We start from the raw sequence: 22240 nt of genomic DNA on the forward strand, positions 1-22240 counted from the left end.
CATATGTGCTCCTGGCCAAGTAGAAGCATGGCCTGAACTTCGAATACTTTCTGCACAGTTCCGCGATGTTCCGACCAACCATGAAACTTGTCTCTTGTAAGCCACGCTGCTTTTAGCCAGCAGATGTAGATAGCTCTTGCGCTACTTACGTATGCTGCTTTCTGTGACGGCATCAAGAATGTTACATACTTTGAATACACCAGGGCTTCGCTTCGATGAATTTATAGATTTTGTCATCGGCTATGACTGCCGATCAGTTTTCATATGCTGCTACGGTCTTCCACTCCTTTTCGAACAGCACGAAAAATCATGTGTTTCCGGTAAGTTCCTAACTCAGTTGTGCAATAGTGAATCCAACCACGGAGCCTGGAAACAAGAGTCTTCAGTTGAAATCTCAGTACGAGGTAGGCCTCGCAGGCAATGGAGAGGGGAATTCGTGGATGCAAACTGTCTGCGGCCTAGTGCTTGAAAAGATCGCAACTCTCTCTACACTACGCCTCACGACCTGAAAGGAAAGGGACAGTTGAATTAAAAAAAAAAAGCCAGCGTATGTAGAGAAAGGGACACTACAAACTTGGAAAACTAAGTCGACTGTTATTCCGATGTATTTTGGGAGAAACCTTTGATGGAGTTGATTTAAATTGGTTTAATTACCTATTGCCATGTCTATAGAGGCTCGGAAGCTTCGCAGCACTCGCGCTTAACACAATCCCTTACGAGAACATTTGAGTGCAAGTAGCAACAGTGATGCAAGAGTCGTGTAATAAAGTTGCCAAAGAACTGCCCATGAGGATGTAAACTACCTGTAGGGAATTAGCAGAGGATACGGTTTTTCATAGGAAGAACGTGAAAATTAATCTGTAGGAGTGTCTAGAGAAGGAGACGAAATACTAATTTACGAGAAGTATTCGGGACGTCAATACGTGAAAAAACTGGGCAGAGCCCGACAACCACAGTGTCAATAACAATGTTATGATGGTAAGCAACTAAAATGATGAATTGCAATGAATTACAGTAGGCTGACCCAAAAGACGGGGGTTCGACCCCGGCCGCGGTGGTCAAATTTCGATTGAGGCGAAATTCTAGAGACCCGTGAACTGTGCGATGTCAGTGCACGCTAAAGAACCCCAGGTGGTCGAAACTACCGGAGCCCTTCACTACGGCGTCTCTCGTAGCCTGAGTCACTTTGGTACGTTAAACCCCCAAAAACCAAACCAAACCCGAATTGCTGCAGTCCTGGGTTGGCCGTAGTTTTTAACATGACACTTGGAACTTGTCGCCAATAGACTACCCCGTATAATTAGTCTTAGACCCGTTACACGGTGCTGGGACTATTCACATATGAATTTATACTAGAATAAGATTGTTCTTGCACTAGTTAGACTCTTAATTAGACCATGCCATTTTTACCTCACCAGAGATTAAGACCCCTTCCCCCCCCTACGGGGAGTGGACATTATGCACCAAATCTCGTCCGTACTCTGGAAAAATTCCCTGTTCATCAACTGAACAGACAAGTTAACTTCTTGCAGATCCCTCGCAAACAGTAAAAGTTTCATTACTGTTGTAGCGCAGACATGGGCGGATGACGTCCATGCCACGCGCGAATATGTTTTGCACCGTGCGGGCCGGCTTTTTTTCTCCACAAAAACGGGGACTCGTATGCGTAAGATATTTTATAAAATCCCAGAAAGGGGCATTGTTATGTGCTTTAAGAAAACTTTTAGCGAACGCGCATAACTTAAAAACTTAACATCCTCTTGGCCCTGTCAACAAATAAAAAGACGCCCTCGTGCAAACAGTCGCTTGCGATATGCACGAAGTGCGAACTGTAATTTAATGGAAATTCATATTTGGGTTAAAAGGGTGATATAATTTGTAAGCAATAAAAAAAGGCTTAGTAGAAAGTAAAGAGAACTCGCTTTTTCTTGGAGATTCTTTAAGCATAACAAACAAAAATTGGTTAGCAGAGCAAAGGTATAACACGCGGTTACTTTACAGAAATTCTGCACAACATTTAAGCGTAGTCCTATAACTAGCAGCTGGGAGGCGGGCCACCACTAGCTGCAGAGGGCGCGAAACAGATGCCGGAATTTGACGCGTTGAACGAAAGAGCAGCGGTGATCGGGTTCGGGTTCACGGCGTCTCCGGCGCCCTGTTCGGACTCCTCGCTTGACGCTGCTGTTGATGGATAGGCAGTCTGCACACCCATGTCCTGCATGGGCTGCTGTTGCTGCTGATGCTGGTGTTCATGATGCAGCTGCTGGGCATGGTCGAGGGCTGCGGTGAAAGAGGCACAGTTGCCATTGTAGACACGCAATTCCAATACAGCAAAAAATCTCTGCCTCTCCCGTAACCGAGAGTAGAGTAAGCATGAAATGTCTACGGGCATAACACATTGGTTGTAGATGGTACTAGTCAAAGTCTTGAAATGGGTCTAGCGTTCAAGACACCACACACCACACTCTTCTTGTTGCGTCGAAGCGATCGCCTGCAATAGTGCGGGCCTAGGTAGGCAGCCGCGAACCGTGGCGGCCTTGTCGCTTTCGGGAGCGGCCGCATAACCATGGCGTTGTCAGCAGCCCGGGGCGAGCAGTCTTCTGCTGTGTCGTATCACTCGCAAAGCGATCGCTTTCCGCAAGACGCTTCCTACCTCTCCTTTCATCAGGCTCCATTGCTCGGCTTAAGCAGCTGTGACGGTGGCGGCATTGAAATGCAGGACGATGCAGAAGCGTACGCGGACACGACGAGACGCAGGCCTGGCAAGAATGTATATGCAGCGCGTTCGAATACTCCGCGAGCGTGTATACATCTGCCTGCCAAAGGGGGAAACGTCATGAGCTGAAGGCCCAGCGGCCGGTCTTTTACATGCCTGAGTGTGGGACCGTGGCGCCATACTTGGGGACGGCGCGGAAGCAGTTTTTCCACCCAAAGCCCTTCTCGCCCTGGAGCTCCCCTCTTGCTCTAAGCGGCCTTCTCTCAGAGCCCCTAACAGATCACGTATGAGTCGTTAAATCTCGTACGGTGCGCGGATGCTCTCGTTTCAGCTCCCGGATGTGTGGAATTCAGTGCCCGGATGTTGGCTCTTGGTCTCAGCGTGACGTCACCACACTGCCGACAACGGGAGCTAAAAGAATTTCATGCTTAAAAACTGCTGCCTGTTTCGGATAGGCAAACTAACCATGCTTGTCACTCTGCGGATTTGCCTTACGCCAGCGCTCTACAGCCGACATGTCATGGACCGGAAATTTCGACCACCTGGGGTTCTTTAACGTGCACTGACATCGCACAGCACACGGGCCTCCAGAATTTCGCCCCCATCGAAATTCGACCGCCGAGGACTATGGCGTCCCTCATAGCCTTAGTTGATTCGGGACGTTAAAACCCCATAAACTAAACTAAACTGACATGGACCACTCAGAATTTCAGTAAGAAGAGTTTGGGAGGCATTATTTAATGAGCACCAGCTTTCACTCCACCTTGGCCATCATAAGGGCCCGAGACTCCATCAAGAGAGACGAATAATGACTACTCGTTTATCTCTGCCATATTGGACCACTCCGCTAAAGCGTATATCTACCGCGTGGTGTCTGTGCAGAAATTTTAACTGCCCAAAAGTACGAGTACAATAACGGGAGACAATCGAATACGGCACACACGCTGTTTCTCTTCTCCCATGTTTGTATTTTTTTGCCCAGCTTTCTGAGAATTGAAAGATGCGTTAATGAATTCGCCAGAAAGTATTCCTGTAGAACGGACTGTTCACGCTAGCAGTCTTTTTAGACGCTCGATAGTGGCTTCGCGAGTGTTTCCGAGCTCTGCGCCAGCTCTCTGCATCTTAGATGAAGCGTACTCCGCAGTGTGCACTATTAGCAACGCTTTTGCCCATCCCGAGTAGAGAAGAGATGCGTGCACCCACCAGAGAAGGTCATGGTGTGTGGCGGCCTACTCAGGCTGCTCCTGGCCAGCGCCAGCCAGTGGACGTAGCCGGAGGGCAGCAGGTCATAGCGCAGCAGCGGCGGTGTGCTCGGGCTTGGAGGGGCGCTGCGCGACCAGCACTCTCGGAGCGCGTGCGTCGCGGCAGTTGTCGAGGCCCCTGGGCCGAATGGAGGCACGGGCGTTCGGTGCTCAGCAGGCGGCAGCGAGCCGCTCCCCAGGCCACCGAAGCCAAAGAGCAACGACCTCGGCTGCTGCTGCTGCTGCTGCTGCTGCTGCTGCTGAGGCAGGCCACTCTGCTGCTCGATCAGTGACGACAGCGCCTGAGCGATCCGCGGAAGAGTGCGCATTGAGGAGCAAGCAGAACGAAGAGTCCATGGTGTCTTAAAGCTTCGGCAAAGATCAACCGGGAAATCAGAGGCCAAACATATCATGAGATTACGGAAGAATGTGTCAGTGACCCTACCATTGCTTTAACAGATAATGAGGTTAGATTTCTTGAACAGGGCATGTGTAGGGCGTTGGCATGACATGGTCTTTTGGTTTTTGATGGTTGTGTGGTTTTGGTGCTGCTTGGCTTGGATGTATTCTCTGTTTTCTTCAATAAACTTTAGTTGCGAGTCAGGGCTCGTCTAGTTTGCTCTTCGTCCTCGTCTTTAGCGCTGTTTATTCATTATTTCACTGTACCAACTAGCCCAGATGTCTCTTCTTTTGCGTTAACAAATTATGGCCCAGTTTTTCCTTGCGACTGGGGAGAGGGTCTGTTGCATCAAAAGCACCATCGAAATATGTCTTCAGGGGCCAGCGTCGCTGTCTACGAGGAGAAGACATGGTTGTGAAGGCACAATTATGCCCAGTTTCGACTGTTACAAGAAAGCGCCCTCTACGCTTTGCCCTTCTTGGCCGATCCCCCAGAGTGGGTATGTGCCATTCTGTCATAGGCTACAACAACAACAACAAACTATCTCTGGTGAGGCTCGTTATACTGTCACCATTCATAATCATTCAATTATAAAATGTCCAGGAGGTGCCACAAGCGGCCTAAACGTAATCATGAGAAAAAAAGGCTAATATACAGGGAGGGCGTGGCATATCTGACACTACAAAAGTAGCTACGGTACCGTTTCACGTACCTCCCTGTTCAGTTGCATCCCCTGGAGCAGAGCGCCCAGTTCCAGATGCGCCCCCGGAGCCAAGCAGCTGTGCTGCCTAGTCGGGGAAGAGTGCCACGCCCCGGACCCAATGGGCTGCTGTGGAAGCTGCGGCGCCGGCTGAGGAGGCAGGGACTTCCACACGCCGCCGGAGAAGTGGTCGTGCACCGCTGGCTTGGAGTAGACGGTGCGGACGGAGGCCACGCCACTCGACGACAGTGGGTCCGGCGCCGTCGGCAGCGCCTGCGTGGTATGAAGAACGGCGTTTAAACGAGGCGTTAGAGTAAAGAACGACAGAGGGGAAGGATAGGCAGGGAGTTCAACCGGGCAGAACCCGAATGGCTGGCTTGGAACACGTACAACCCTGGCTGTACGTATTCGATGTAATGTATTCGTGAGTAGGAATAAAAAAGCTGATTAGTTCATTGCGGTTAATTAATCGTCTAATCGTTGAACTCTACCACGTATAACACATTCACCTTGTTGTGCAATCCATATGCCCAGACCGCACCGATGTATCTCCCAGTGTTCAAAATAAAAATTAAGCGTTAAAAAATGACCTGGTATACGGTGTACGCTATGAACTGCCGCTGCTGCATGGCGCGTAAACGGAAACTTTCCGACCTCACGTGCTTAACATGAGAGAATACTAAACCGATGCGTGGTTCCGTTTTATTTTCACGGAGGCTATAGATAAACACGAGAAAACAATAAAATGAGTACATTGATTTTTTTTATTTGGTTCCTCGGTTTACGAGCTGATTTTTTGTGCGCGGTTTTCTGCTGTTGATTTTCGCGTCAAGATGGTCAACTTACGCGCTCTAGATAATAGCGGCTCTTCCGTATGTCCACTCTTACAGATGTTGATGTGAACCTGTTGCCCTGCGCTCCGTTAGCAGGCTTCATTTCGGTGAGCTAAATCCCATTTTGAAATGGCAAAAGGTCATCTGCGGTATAACTCCGCAGCAAGGTGTGCTTCCAGCTTCTACAAGTCAAATTCGAAGTCAATTTCAACACGCTTCATAAGATATTGCTACGCTTTTGTAGGGGGCCGCTCAGCATCGTTCCAGAACAGAACGCTATGCGCAACCCTCAGATGTGTGGAATCATCCATGCGCAATATGGGCAAGGGGCGAAAAAGGTCAGGCGAGGAATGCTGCTAAACTATCAGCTGGTTTATTCGAAAGCTTCGCATTTATATGGGGTTACACGGAGGGTTTAACGTCCAGAAGCAGCCCGTGGGCTACGAGGGACGGCGTGGTGGTGGGCTCCGGATTAATTTAGATCGCTTGGAGTTTTTTTTAACGTGCACTAACATCTTACAGTCCACCGACATCGTTCGCCTTTTGTCTCTATCGAAATACGGCGGCCGTGGCGGAGATTCGACCTTATGACCTTGGGCTGAGCAATCGAACGCCTTAGCCAATAAGCCACTGGGTTGGTCTCACAGTTAAGTATAACAGCCAGAATAAAACACCAGAAAAGGGGCTCTTCTGTAGAGGTGAAGCTTCTCTAGAAGCTTCTCTAGAAGCTTCTCTAGAAGCTTCTCTAGAAGCTTCTCTAGAAGCTTCTCTAGAAGGTTCTCTAGAAGGTTCTCTAGAAGGTTCTCTAGCTCAGCATCGTGTCTCGCCAGTCCTTTCTCGTCTCGTCGCTTGTCCGTGTCTGAGCTTATCTTCGACGTGTGTTATCTCGTTCAGTTTCAACCAATGTTTTCTCACCTGCAGGCCGGGATGCTTGGGCGTCGCTGCGGCCATGCGCAAGAGTCTGCTGGCAGTTGCGGCCCTGCCCGCACGCAGCTCGAGCAGCCTACGCCAGTCTGGCTGCTGCGCCGCGGGCGGAGACGTGGGAGTCGACTCCAGGAACACGCCGCGAGATGGCGAGCTACTATGGAAGCACTCCTGTTGCGCAGGCTGCTGCTGTGACTGCGATGGAAAGCGGCTCCTGGGGGCGCCCAATAAGCACGCAGGAGGAGCAAATGGGGAGTAAGCGTGAGAAACTGAGAGGATAGCGAGATAAGATTGCACCAAGTAATCGATGCCCCTGCGGTGTAGAAGCGCCTATCGCACACCTTAAAATCAAATTATGTTGAAAAGCCCGTATACAATTCCGCTCCAGGTGAAATTACTCAATCTTATGAATAACCTGGTTTTACATATTAAGAAAGACAACAGACACCAAAACCAAGGAGAGCGTTGTTGAATGTTTGTTTCAAAAGTTGGGGTGTTTATCTGCGGAAAATTATTAATGTAATCATTCTATGCCTGAAAGAAAATTGAGAAGAAAGTACAAGAAAAAGAACCACATGCTGCCGTTGGTATCGTAACCCACAACCTCCGTATGTCGCGCACAGTGTTTTAGCAGCTCAGCTATGGCGGCGGTTGTCCAACCTTTACTTCCGGGCTATTTGTGTTGCGTGTAAACTAACCATAACAATGTTGCCCAGCCCTACCTTCGTCCATTGCGGTAGACATCGAAAGCCCTGTATTATCACGAGTGTCACGTGACACGTGACCGAACCGTGAGGGCGGCAGCTGTGCGAGAACCCATGTATGCTGCTTTTGACGCTGCTCTCAAGCTCCGTATAATTTCACTTCGCGAAAAAGATGAACGACTAAGAAAACGAAGTGTTGTGTCTCTTGAGTTCATAAATATCGATTTTAAAATTGGAGTTAAGTGTGGAAACGAAGTAGATATTTAGGAAGTTTTCACGTAATATCTATCAAGTTCTGCAACCGCTTGAGTATCTAACCAAGAGTGGCTCGTGTGTACAAGTTCAGTTTCAGCGCGACAAGTGCTTATGACATTTTTGTGCTCCCTTCTTTAGCGTTAACAAACTTGTGGTTATCAAATGTAACGTTCAACAGTGCGAAAAAGTCGTGAACACAAATACTTAAGCAACAGACTGCTTTCGACTCGTTTCGCTCATGCACACAACATGAATATAGACATAGCCATTACTGCACATGACGCCTGTTTAGGTACACAATCTCTTTTGGCATGATTACATGATGCAGGCGCCTTTGAGTATTTGTTTAGACTAGTCAAATCGGGTGCTATGCTAGTCCTTTTTTTAAAAGAATAAACCCTTTAACCACGAGGCTGCCGCTATAGGAATTGGTGCACGAAGTTGAACGCTAGCATCAGACACTGGTCGCTGAAAGCGTAGGAGAAGGGACTTTAATCGTAGCGAGCCCTTCTAAGAACGGTCATTTAAAGGTAATAGCTGTAAGTACTAAAATATCAGCGACAGTACGACGAAATGAACAGTCACACTGAGAAATGTTAGGGCAGTACTCATAAAAGTGACTAGCGAGGTAAAGCACTTTCATTGAAAGGAAAAAATACCTGACGCCGGCGACAATTATTTGTTTGATGCATCACTGTCGAATTCGAAAATATTGTCTGAAGTTTTCGTTAAAAGGCTGCAAATCTGGGTCTATTCGTACATGATTATGCAAGAACCTAAACCAGCCGAAAATGCGCAGAAAAAGTGTTGTGTTGGATTGCATGGCACGTAGGCGACTAAGGCCATCATATGCCAAGCTCAAGTTAGAAATATTGTTTTGTGCAAAAGTTTACAATAATGAGATTAACCCATGTTGGTGTAGAGGGCACAAAAGAACTTTGTAATATCTAGTAATGATTAAGAGCAAGTATTTTAGAAATGGTTAATAATGCTAGCTAACCTCTGCAACCATCCTCGGCTGGGCAAAGATGTCGAGGCTCCCAACAAATAAAAGTAAAACCCACGAGACAAGGTTAGGACATCGATGCTGGCCCGGGTTTTTCACGTCTGTGCACCTTCGTCATTTTTGCCAAGCGGTTTTCGGCATCTACAGCGATATACGGAATGTGAACTCACCTGGACATTTCGGACCTACGGACCAGTAGGAACTCGCTGGCCACTGCCGTTCTACTCGTGCGAACCTGCAGAAAATAACGGAGGGGCGTAAACTGCAGCATGTAAACAGGGCAACAGACCGCCGACCACCGTATCCCTGGCACAAGTTACAAAGGCAGCATATGGCACACATCTCGCGGAGCATGCATGAGGAGCAGAAAGAGACAGCGTTTTACGGAAGTTTTTCGAATAAACTTAGCAGACCGATAAACGGACTCAATGTGGCATCTGAAATCATCAAGTGGTTCATAATGGTGGTTCAACAGCGCAAACACACACAGTCCAAGTAGGAGACAAGACACAAAACAGCAAAACAGCAATACACAGGCTCTTCCTTGGCTGTGTGTGCTTGCGCTGTTGGACCACCATTATGAATCAACACCAACTAGCCCAATATGCAGTTCCTCATTAAGTGGTTAAGCATATAAGGGAAGGGGAATGAGGGGTTCGTTATAAATATGAAAGAAGCCAACAGCCACAGAAACCAAGGGGCACAGGGGATTTTTTTAATTAATTAATTTTTTTGTGGTCTTGATCAATTTAGAATATTACTGAATATGTTACCGCTTAAAGCTAATTGATTAGAAAAGCAGAAGAAAAAACAACCACATGCCGACGCTGGGATCCGAACCCACGACCTCCGAATTACGCGTCCGGTGCTCTACCTCTGAGCTACGGCGACGGGGACATGTAGTGTTCACTACATGTGATTGATTACAGGATAAACGCAAAAAGAAAGGCTATGGCAGTGGCTATGTGTATATGAGGCTGAAAAAGGCGGAATGCCTCAAAATCATGTTCATGTTTCTATGGAGGCACTTACTTTACAACTATCCCCTACTCAAACGAGCGTTCACACTTCTTTCAGCCTGACTCACACGCTGCGACTCCCAATACTTTTTAGGCTTCTACCGTGGTTTTACAATTTCAATTCATTGCGACAAGAAGATAATCTGTACCTGGCACCGCGCATCAATAAAATGGCTCGGTAGTCCTGGCAGCATACCGCAAACGTGCCAAGGATGCCAGAAGCCCGAGTATTCACATCACAAAAACTAGCTTGTTACCCCGCCTACACGATTCCACGCATGCAAGTGCACGTGTGAGGATGCGCCGCAGTACCTCGCTGCTGAGGGAGACGACGAGAAAAGCAGTGCCGCGCAGCGGAAAGCGTATGGCCGAGCTGCCCGATGGCCACTGGTCGTCGCGGAGCTCCAGCAGGCGAAGCGTAGGCTCGTACTCGCCGCCCACTTTTAGAGTGGTCTGTCAGAGGAAAAGGCAAAATGAGAAAGATGGTGATAGAAGCCACAGCCACGACCACCAGGCTGGAACAAAAATACTCTATCGCTGTTTACGATGGGCCACGGCGCGACAAGTCGTCCAATGGCCGTGACCAGCTGCCTCGTTTTCCGAAATATACTCCACAGGCTTCCAGTTTAGGAGAGCGATTATTGAAAACTCACTGCTATCAAGCGGCAGTTTTAATGCGCAAGAATTAGAAGCCCCGCCTTGAAGAAAAAGTGGCTTCGACATTGCAAGTGTTGTAACACCGTCTGCCAGTTGCCACCGGCCGACAACCTGCCACAGTTGGCAAAGTGGCTGTCGTGTGCAGAGGAATGCGCAACCTGATCGTGGTTGCCACGGGAGCAGCCTGGCTGGTTGCTCCTTTGGAAGATTCAGGACCAATCAGCTAATGGCGATCAAATTTCGCTTAATAATACACTAAGCCGGAAAACAGCTTTTCAATCAAAGAGAAGACCTAATGCTAACGCATCGTCATCGCATAGCGATAGTTAGGCTCCCCTGCATTTTTTTTTATTCCGAAATATAGCGAAAGAATCTGACACATTCGGGTGTGTTGAACACGAGAAGAGAGTTCAGTTCAGTACGTACCCCGCTCTCCTGCAGGCCGCCGTTGGCGATGGAGTTGAGGCTAAAGTAGAGTATGCCATCCATCCACTGCATCCCGGGCAGGTTGTTTGGTCGGGGTGCGTAGTACGGCTCTGCAAGAAGGCGGGGCTCATCGTCAGAGGCAGCTATAACGAGGGACGACATAGAATTACTAGCTCCCATCAGAACATCGCGCCGCCTGTTTAACCTCCTCAGCATTCAACGTATACATGGATCGACCTTGGCATTTAATAAATCTTTTCTTCCAACTGCAATAGAAAATTGGAACCTGCTACCCGACTACATTGTTAACGAGCGCGACGCTACTAAATTTCGACAGGCATTAATTAATCACTGTACTGAATAAAAGACACTGCTCAAACTTCACCCAGTTACACTTATTCTTTTTCTTGTTGTTGTTGTTACCGCCTAATTCAGCCTTGCGCCCTTCATTATTGACCAACGTTGTATTGTGATGTATCGTTTTTCATTTTGTTGTATTGCATTATGTTTTGTTGTATTAACGTATTATTCTCAGTTGCATTTGCTTTGTCCCCCCTTTATGTAATGCCTCAACAGAGGCCTTTAAGGGTAAAATAAATGATGAAATAATGAAAGAAAATAGTTAGTTATATTGATTTTAATGGCGCAAAAGCAACTGAGGCTATGATGCGCCAAACACAAGGTTAGAGTTTTTGTTAAAGGTGAAGCTTTCTATACTTAGAGTTTGTTTAAAATGCTTGCTTCCTTGAGAAACCTAAAAATACATGAGATGTCAACCAGTGCTCGATCACCTAAAAGTAACGTGGGGTGTAAAGGGATGCTTTCCCTGTAAAATGTTGTAAAATATTTCTTTCTTAGTTCTTCTAGTTTGATACATGAAATTAAAAAGTGGTTCACAGTGAGTTCAGCACCACACATGTCACAGAGAGGTTTGTTCTGTTTGGTTAGTAGAAAGCTGTGCGTGAGGTGGGTGTGTCCAATGCGGAGCCGACATAAAATAACTTCGGTAAAACGTTCTTGATGCCTACATGATTGCCATTCCCCTAAAATTGGTTTCACAGAATGTAGTTTGTTGTTTATGTGTTCTTGCCATGCAGCCTGCCACTTATTTCTGAGTTTACTGGTGATAAACTTTAAACAATCCCTGTGCGGTATGTTCACTTGCTTTATTTGGCCATTCCGGGCTTGTGCAGCGCATACATCTGCTTTCTCTTTACCTGCGATTCCAACATGGCTAGGAACCCAGCAGAATTTAATGTTATGTTTTTGTTTTGTGATTTTAACAATGTTATGTATGATGTTACCTATTATGGGTTCAGCAGCATTTCTGGAGTGCAGTGCTTTGAGCATACTCAGGGAATCGGTGTAAATGATGCTATTTTTGATGTTTTCTCTTACTATGAATGAAAATAAATGAAAACTAATATGCTTTGCTTTCAGTGTTTGTGATAGCTTTCGGATGCAGAATTGGACGTGGTACAATAGTAGAAAACTAGTAATTTAAAATTTGGCAAAAATACGCCGATGGGAGTAGTTAATTGAATCGGCTTAAAAATTACTACAACGAATAAGCTAGGGCTCAACACGAACAATTAAGCTCAAAGCTGGCTCTCATGGCATTCTCGGGGGAGGGGGGTTACACTTGGCGAACCCTAATCCTTCAGCACACGTTTTTAGCAGGAGGCGGCTCCACCGAGAGTTCGGACACGGAGGGCAGCTTGTTCGAATTCTTCCCTTTTACGCTCGCGCCAGACCCGAAAAATACGTCGCATTCATCTTGCTACGATGTTTGGTTTTACCTCCAAACGGGTGTGGGTTTCGCCTCAATAGCAGGACCCTCCTATATGAAAAGGAACTACCTCATTGCACAAAAAGACAAATTTCTTGGTTATTTCCTTACTAAAGTTGAAACTGTTTCGGATATTATGCAAGAGTAAGACTAATTAGAAAAAAAGGAAAAAGTGTGCTTGTAACGCAGTTATGAAGCAATCATTGTTAGAATGCTGAAATTAACTACCCTTTCATAGCGGAGGGACTTGAAAGGCTGGATTTTACCGTTCCGACTTATCTTCTCAATCGTCAGCACGCCGAATTTCGGCTGCTGATTGCGGCTGATCGGACGGTCTCACGTCTGTCATGTCGAAGAAGCTGCACGTCTCGCACGACCTCCATTCTAAGCCACAGCGAGGACGAAGCAGCCACGAGCTCGTGAGATGTGCACCGCCTATAAATAGGCGGTGGTTGTGAAACCTTTTTTCGAAAGGGAGTCACACGATCTTGTTACAACACCACCGTCAGAATCTACGGTCAACCGGCAAACGAACCATTAAGAGCGCAGCCCCGTGCGACCTTTCGCCCAGAGCCGCAAAGACGACGAGGAGTACTCGTCTAGTGCTGTGGCAGTCTACTGACGCCCATTGCAGGTGGCCTCTTTTAACAGATTTTCGCTGTAATACCACAGCTGCTGGAAAGCAAATCTTTCTTGCGGATATAGGTTGTGAACGCGCATGAACTCGTAGCCGGCACGCGCACACAGGGGCCAATGCGTAAAACGTAGACTGCTAGAGAGAGAAAAAAAAATGGCTGAGGCTTAACTTGGTTAAGCCTGGAGAATGCGAAGCATCATCGTGTCGCGTAATTTGGAGGCGCACAACCACAGCGACGGCGCGAGGTGGGCCCCCGTTTCTCCACTGCCGTGACGTCAACAAGTCACGTGGTGTGGCATCATCGTGTCACGTGATTTGGAGGCGCACAACCACAGCGACGGCGCGAGGTGGGCCCCCGTTTCTCCACTGTCGTGACGTCATCGTGTCACGTGGTGTGACGTCATGTATCACGTGATTCGAAGGCGCACAACCACAGCGACGGCGCGAGGTGGGCCCCCGATTCTCCACTGTCGTGAAGTCATCGTGTCACGTGGTGTGACGTCATGTATCACGTGATTTGGAGGCGCACAACCACAGCGACGGCGCGAGGTGGGCCCCCGTTTCTCTACTGTCGTGACGTCATCGTGTCACGTGGTGTGACGTCATGTATCACGTGATTTGGAGGCGCATAACCACAGTGAAGGGCTGAAGTGGTAGCTAAAGTAGTATGCTTCGCATAAAAAGAAGTGGTCATGTCAGAGCAAGGTCAGCTCTTGACGGGTCAGTAACGCATCCCGTCCCGAATTTCAGTCTGCTGGCGATCTCCAGGTTTCAGCGGTTCCAACACATATCAGCCAGGTTACGCGATCCCTTACTAAATACTACTGATTATCAGCACTTAACGTACAAATGGAACGTCCGTTCGTGTAAAACCAGGCAGTATGAGGTATCAATGACGCGACTGCGGTGCAGGATTCCCAATTTAAATTTATACCTATGCAGATGTGGGTGGTCACCGACAAACCTATGTGACTCATGCGGGGACGTTGAATCTGTGGACCATTTCCTTCTCTACTGTCCAAAGTTCGCACTTCAGAGAAAGATTTACCTGGAGGTCCCTCTCTCCAGGTTAGAGCTCCCGTTATCTCTGCCAGTGTTGTTATCGTTCGGTGCGAGCGCCAAAGGATTTGCATTGGGTTCAATTTGTGGGAATCTCCATGATTACATAATTGCAACTGGTAGGTTGATTTGCTAACTCATTTAAAAGTCTTGGAGTTTTTTTTTTCGCCATAATGTTATTTGTTATTTCACTTCAAATATTCTCCTGTCGTTTTTCTTGAATACATTTTTCAAAATTCACGTTTGGCTCCGATATTTTGTCGTAATCCTATGAAAATTTCCTTCTTTATACCACTATACCTTGGCCAATCCCCCCCATGTGGGTATGTGCCATTATAAACAGGATGAAGAAGAAGAAGCGATTGCTGGATTGTCGATTTTCATGAATACATTTTTCAAAATTCACGTTTGGCTCCTATATTTTGTCGTAATCCTATGGAAATTTCCTTATTTATGCCACTATACCTTGGCCAATCTCCCCACGTGGGTATGTGCCAGTATAAGGAGGAGGAAGAAGAAGAAGATTGCTGGCTCTGCCGGGAGCCTTCCTCCTAAAGTCATTCCGCCTTTTCCCAAACGTGTGCTTCCTTAACTTGGCTGCCTCCGTCCTTGTTGCGCACCCTAGGCAACGCCTTGTCGGGCACAGTTTCACAGAACCGACTGCGGGGCGGTGTACGAGTACAACGTCGCCAGATTCTCGGTGTCCCTATTTAGGAATGTTTACGCTCGCGCATACCTGTGTAGTCGTACGGAGTGAATCCATCGCCCCCACTGCCACTGATTTCCACGAAGTCCAGGGCCAGGAAGTACCTCCGGTTGAGTCGGAGACCGGTCAGGCCGATATGCAGGCAGGGGAACCTGCGATGGAACGGCAGTAGCACTGAAGGTGAGCGTCGCAGAGCAAACGGGTGCTTGAACTCTGCGCGATAAGAACGATTGTGCGTCCGAAAGCGAATGCAAAGAAAGACGCCGTGGAAAGTCGTTCACGGACAGCTGTGAAAACCTGGTCAATGTAGGCTCCTCAGCCGCGCACTCTACATAGGGGTAGAGTGCGCGGCTCTTGAATCAAATCAAAATCTCTTGACGCTCTTAAACGCTGGCGAAAACTGATGAATAAAAAGGAGGTCAACTGCCAGAAAGCATCTCTTACGACATATATCATCGGATGCCACGCTTCATCCATAACTGAAAGAATGCCGCCTGCCTCTTCCAATTTTTCTGTATTGTAAGACATGAACCCACGTTATCTTCACAAGCTCTTGCTCCAAACGTCTAGTTCAACCTTCACCCGGGAAACTGTTGGTATCTTTTCGGTAGTAAAGTTCTTTCTTTTACCGCGATGAACGTGAGCGACGCAAACGGACTCGGGCGGTAGTCGCGGTCGCTTCTGGGCGCACATATTCGCTACAAGCTGATTCCTGTGCGAACCGCTTTCCACTGTCACGCTTGATATTTTCTTATCTGCTCGCCCACACGCGCAAACTTAACAGAAGTAACTGCGGGGTGTACGAACAACGACCTTCTGCATTCGAACAGGCTAACTTCCCCAAAGGCGGCAATTTTCATAGCGATAGTTGCGCAGCGAATTTTGCGACGGTATTGGCGTTTCCGTCGTACGAGGTCACCGAAACCTCTGGAGTTGGAACGCTAGCCAACTAGTAAGTACTTTGTGCGAGCCTTAAATTGGACGCTTTTGGGGTGTTGTCAGGTGGGAATTAGCAAAACGCAGATCCCCGTCGCCATACGACAGAAAGGACGCTCACGAGCCTTTACTCGAGCGCAAAAAAAAAGCATGCAAATGGCATGCGATCGCTCGAGAATCGCCTGCGCTTCAAGCTACTCGACGGGCGCGCTACTGTCGGCGCCAGCGTGCAAGACGTACCGTGAGGAGCGGCATAGCGTCAGAGGCTGCGCCGCGAAGAGTTTCAGTGACCATTTAGGTTGGTCGACTGGTTTGGTTTGGTTTATGGGGTTTAACGTCCCAAAGCGACTAAGGCTATGAGAGACGCCGTAGTGGAGGGCTCCGGAAATTTCGACCACCTGGGGTTCTTTAACGTGCACTGACATCGCACAGTACACGGGCCTCTAGAATTTCTCCTCCAAAGAAATTCCAGCCGCCGCGGCCGGGATCGAACCCGCGTCTTTCGGGTCAGCAGCCGAGCACCATGGCCGCTGAGCCACCGCGGCGGCGGTTGGTCGACTAAAATCAGACGTCAACAATAATTTGGAACGACACGCTGACAACCTTGGTAACGGTTTTGAAGAACATGTCCCCCAAGTAACCCGTAGCACGACAAGAGAAACCGAAAAACAAAGCTTTGGTACAGTGTGACCGATAGAAGGTCAGAAAAGGGGTGCAACGACGCCTTCGAGCAGCGCTTGATAGCATTACTGATGTGTATGGACTTGCCGCGGTAAAAATCACGCGTAGAAGGCGCGGATTTCTGAGGTAAATAAATCAGACACGCACACTTCCCTTACAGATACTTCCAATATGAAAGGGAAGAAAAAGTTTGCTGAAAAGAATATTTTGGTTATTTCTATTCTACAGCGGCGGTCCCATTTCGATGGAGGCGAAATGCTAGAGGCCCGTGTACTGTATGTTAAAGAACCCCAGGTGGTCGAAATTATCCGGAGTGCTTCACTACAGCGTCCTTCATAACCTTGAGTCGCTTCGGGATGTTAAACCCCATAAATCGAACCATACTAAAAGGGAAGACGACTTTCTGGATATTATGCGACGAGAGATAAACCCGTTTGGAAACAAAAAATGTACCTGCCACACATAGTTACGAAGTAGTCGTCTATTGAACGCTCAAACTGATTATAGGTCCCTCTAATATGAAAGGGATCAAAGGCGTAGCCGTAGCAGTTTTTCTGCGCAGTCATTCTTCTGAAAGATGTTCCCGTTGAAGCTAGGTTTAAAGGCATGAAACGAAATATAAAGGGTATAACTCATTAGTATCCACAACTGACTTCATTTCGGCCTCACCCTGCTTTCTTCAAGCCGTCCCAGTTAGCTTTGTTGGTAGAGCAACTGCCCCGCACAGGTGGGGGGTCCCAGGTTCGAGCCCCGGACTGGGACGAATTTTTACTCCCTTAAGTTTGAGATAAGAAAACTGTAGCTTTTTTTTTGGTAGCCATACTGCTGCGCTCAGGTGGGTACGAATTCGAAATTACATCCTTGATACAAAACTTGCTCCTCATTGGAGGATTGTCCTAAACTCAATGTACTAATAGAAGGAAATATTAGCGATATTCGATAAACGCATTCGCAGACTTTACAAATTTTTTTTCAATATATTTTGCCCGAAACCATGGTGCCTAAAACTGCCAAGTAAAAAAAAAAAGCCACCCCTGAACGTCGCTCATAGTTACTAGCTTTAAGAAATGTGCTCTACGAGTCACCGCACTGTCATGTAAGTAAAAAAAAAAGAAAAAAGAAAATCTTTATGCAGTACTTGACGCGAGCTAACCTTTCGATATCGCGCCCATGCAGCGGCAGTACTTAAGTCGGTTGTGGAAAGACTAGACCAAGATAAAAGGTGTTTTCACCCGAGTCGCAAGTGACCCACAAGTTCGCCTCACCTTCCACCGCTGGCCACCACCACGCCGGTCATGTCGTCCCTCTGGGTGTCTCGGACATTGAACCCACGGTTGTCGCCGCAGCAGCAGCTCACCGGCGACCCGCGGCGCGTCACCTCGACGTCGCCGACTTCTGACGTCTCGTCCGTGGAACCATCTTGGCAGTCGTCACTGATGTTAACAGCCTTCCCGCCGTCGTGACCCTGCAGCTGCGCATCGATGCCACTGATTGCGCTCGAAGCGATGGGTACGCCGACGCTCAGTTTTTTGAGGTCCTTGGCGTCGATACTCTGCATCACGTCTTCGAACATTCCGCGTAATGTGGAGGCCCAAGTCGGCGTGCGTCGCGGTGAACAGTCGTCGGCGAGTCGCTTTCAGTAACGGCCACCGAAGTCTTTTCAAGCGGGCAGCGAACGAAAGTACGGTCGCTCACAGTACTCCACTCATTGCGGGCTTCGTGAAGACGTCTTGGAACACATCTATCTCCAAACTGGCTTTACAGCTTGGGCGCACACGACAAAACCCCGTTCGCACGGTGATGGCGATGGCTTTAGTTCGAGCAATGTGTGGTAGCGCACATGACCGTCGTCCTTGACGATGCGACGTAACTGGCAACGCAGGTCGAGGTGACTTTCTTGGAACTGAATCGCGGCATCCGCCCACTGCTAACCGCCTGACTGGAGGAACGCACGTTCTCGAAATGCGCGCTGGTGTGCCGCGAGCAGACTGGCTGCACGGGCTCCAACAGCGAGCATTCAATAGGCGCATACTAGAGGGCGCTGCGATTGCTTCAGAGTGTTGCTAAAATCTAGCATTGCTGATCGCTTGGAAACTGGACTGAGATAAGAATGTTATCCGAGCGGCTCGAACTTAGCGCTGGCTTAATCGCCGCCAGCGCTTCATGCGCGCGCCCAGGCATAATGCCCAGTCACCCAGCGCTATCACTTCTTTTAGGAGGGCACGCGCATTTGTAGCCAGTGCCGAAGACTGACATTTGTTTTCGAGGTATGAAACACGCTGTTGACAAGCCGTGCTGTGAACCATGAAAGTACAGTGAACTAGAAGTAGGGGTAGTTCCAAAACCGCGAGCTACGGCGCACAGGCGGCGTAAAGCCGCAAATGACTGCCGATAGGGGGGTTGGCTTACAGAGATTGGCGATAGTGTGCTACTCCCGAGCAGAGAACGCTGCGCCGCTTTCCCCGCCACCGCTACGTCTGCTTCGGAGGGCGCAAATCTTCGCGTTCGTTTGCTCGTCCGCGGCTTGGAAACAGCCAGGTAAGTCGTGGACAGGCACGCTATGTGGCTTCTCAATGCGCGAAAGTCGATTGCAGTGTTAGGTTTCTTACGAAGGCGCAGTTGTATGTATTGGACTTTCTCGGAAAGAAGAATATGCAGTCATTTGTGAACTTTATATCGCGCTTCGCGCTGCTCGGGAAAAACGCACCAGAGAACTCTACGCCAGTGCCCCTGGCGGCAGTGGACACTCCCGACCTTATAACCCTGCTGACACTTGAAAGTGTCAGCGGGGCTATAACGTGTTTGCCTCGTTTGGGATCCTGCACTGTACCTTGAGGTATACAGTTTTAATAGGTTATGCATGATTTATGATACTAAATGCTTTTAAGGCGGCTAGTTTGGCTCTGTTTCGAAGGGTTTGCAGTCCTTCATGTTCGAATAATCATGTCGGCCAGTCGGTTAACCTGTATTTGATAAAAATGCATCTGAACGCCTTTCTTTGTCCTCCTTCAAGCTTTTTGATCAGCATGGCAAAGAAAGGAAACCAAACGATATTTGCCTAGTCTAGGAATGGTCTGACGAATGTTATATATGCAAGCACTATTGTTTCAGATGGTGCCAGTTTGAGACGCCTAGTACTGAAGAATCACGTAGCGCAGCTAAACACTTCGCTGTGATACACCTGATACATTTGGTGTCGCGGACTTCGCGTTGCTAATTTCGCCAAACTGAGCATGGTCAATGAGGTAGTTACTAATCCAATCTGAGATGGGGCCAGTTGCTAAAGTTAATTCGTTTCAGTACTAGTTCGGTGTGTGATATCCGGTCAAATGCTTTCGAAAAGTCAAAGGAAATGTGGTCGCAGGTTTATGGTGACTAATAGCGATAGATATATCATGCGTTCGTTCAATTAGTTGAGTAACGGTAGATAATCTATTTCATAAGAAACTAATAGGTATGACCATGACACTATTAATAAGCGGCGTGCATTGATAACGGCATTTTGTCCCCTCAGAGGGCACTATGGGTGCGCCAAGAAGTGCTTGCTCCTTTCGCTGTGTTGCGGCGCTGTGATCGACACGGCAAACTTCAGAGCGGGTTGTCTATGTGGGTTTTGAAGCCTCCGAGTTGCACACTATGAGAAACGCCATAGTGGAAAATTCGGGGTTAATTTCAGCTGCCAGGTGGTGTATAACGTGCACTGACATCGCACCGAACATAGAGGTTTTAGGCGCAAAACGCTATGAGCTGAGTGTTGTCCCGAAATTGCGCTGAAGTTTACGCTGGAGCTAATGCCGAGTAAGACGCGAATTTTCGCCGGAAATATGTTCATGTACACAAAAACAAACGAAAAAGTTTCAACCTCTGCGAGCTAAATTCAAATCTACACTGTTGCGAAGCCAGTAATACGATCGTCTGACGCCTTAGACGGATCATGCATTGCCATTTTTCTTCTTTTTTATTTCGAATGGGCGTCATAAGAATGACTTGAACCAAACTAAATTCGATGAACAAGCGCTGCTTCACTAGGAACAAGAAGATATAGTAAAAAAAACTTCAGGGACACTTAACGCAACTTAAGCGTGCAATGCGATGGCACTAGATCCCCATTGTTGCTACTGTAGTATTTCTGTGTCATTTTTTCCCCTGATTTTTAAAAATTACGCTTAAGGAAATGGGCATTCTTCGCTAGCCCAAGCCAAAAACTGTTATTGTTGACCTTACAAAAGATGGCACGTGCCCTGTAGCCGGATTTTCTCGCAATTTTTGCTTCTCTTTCTTCCGTGGGCAGCCTATGATGACGTCACCAAGTCACGTGGCCTTTCTCTGCCAATCAAGTTTAATTCCCACCTGCCACAGTGTACAATACGGTGGGCCGGTTGTCACTTGCCAAGGTGGGCACGTTGTGATGACGTCACAAGGTCATGTGGCCTCTCTAGACAAATCAGCAAGTTTCGTGAGAAATGCCGCCAATTTTGAGAAATGTGGGCTCTAATGCTCTCGCATTATTGATTGGGCCAATAATAAAATTGCCGTCGCATGGCTGCACATGACAATTCTAACGTGTTTTTGCATGCGTTAACTGCAGTCGCTGCCTAAGGTGTTCACACTAATAACACTTGACGCCACATAAACAAGAGCAGTCATTGTAGTCTAGGTTGGCACACTGATAACAGATGACGGTATGTACAGTCGAGGACAAAAGTCTGTGTACCACGTGTTCCTGAAACGAAACCGATCGCTGTAATATTAGCCAGCGGCTGGAGACCACAATTGTGGAGATGAAAATTCAAATTTTGACTTCCACTTCCACAAGTGTGGTCTTCAGACACCGGCTAATAGCAGAGCTGTCGGCTTCGTTTGAGGAACTCGTGGTTCGCAGACTTTTGTCTCCGACTGCACTTATTTTCAGGGCGCAGGTAGTGACTCCATGAAAGCACAGGTGATGGCGATCATTACCGCCATTATCGTCATTGGTTATCTCTTCCCTTACGATTGTTCCGCGTGTCCACGCGCTTGGCTGCAGTGATGTTGCAAGTGGTTGATATGGTTGGGTGATTGCGAAACTTGCAATAATCGTAAAAACTTGGCGCACAACTGGTTTTGTGCCAGCGTGGAGGAGAGCTCGACTAATTGGCAACGGCTGATGGATATACAGGGTGTTTCACCTGAGACTTTCTACAATTTTTAAAGATAGGCAAATTAAAATATTGTGCCGGTCTTTTTGGGAAATGTTGTATTCTGTGCATAGGAAGATCAGGAGCTCCAAAAGGTACTAATTAACTCAATAATTAACCAAGATTAAATAATTAACTTTTTAATTATGGCAGATTTAAGGTTCATTGAAATTGCAACTATGAGCTGCCGGTGAGGCAAAGCCATATTGTATTTTAAACGAAAAAAAAAAATTTGTTTGGCACTGCAGCGCTGGCAATCCTGGCGGTTTTCGATGCACGAAAGCGAAACCTAGCAGAAGAAGCGCGCCATTAGGGACACCCACAAATGACGCAGTCGTGACGTTGCCGGCCGGACGGAGCCGTCCGGAGGCGAC

General features: G+C 47.9%; 1 protein-coding gene across 2 annotated transcripts; it reads right to left on the bottom strand.

The window, feature by feature from the left end:
* Positions 1 to 1722: 1722 nt before the first annotated feature.
* On the bottom strand, positions 1723 to 18741 carry LOC149371403 (uncharacterized). 2 transcript variants are annotated; one of them, XM_089585163.1, is made up of 9 exons: positions 17955 to 18741; positions 15103 to 15224; positions 10882 to 10991; positions 10111 to 10251; positions 8950 to 9014; positions 6806 to 7028; positions 5070 to 5330; positions 3920 to 4259; positions 1723 to 2280 (listed from the first exon to the last, which is right to left on the bottom strand). In XM_089585163.1, exons 1-9 carry the CDS (start codon positions 18260 to 18262, stop codon positions 2036 to 2038), a joined length of 1815 nt encoding a protein of 604 aa, XP_089441289.1. In that variant the 5' UTR covers positions 18263 to 18741; the 3' UTR covers positions 1723 to 2035. The 2 variants fall into 2 exon arrangements, with proteins under 2 accessions (XP_089441289.1, XP_089441290.1); XM_089585164.1 differs by lacking the exon at positions 10111 to 10251.
* Positions 18742 to 22240: the final 3499 nt, after the last annotated feature.

The sequence above is a fragment of the Amblyomma mixtum genome, chromosome 1, assembly GCF_055824585.1.
Source record: "Amblyomma mixtum isolate Tamu chromosome 1, ASM5582458v1, whole genome shotgun sequence".
Lineage (NCBI taxonomy): Eukaryota > Metazoa > Arthropoda > Arachnida > Ixodida > Ixodidae > Amblyomma > Amblyomma mixtum.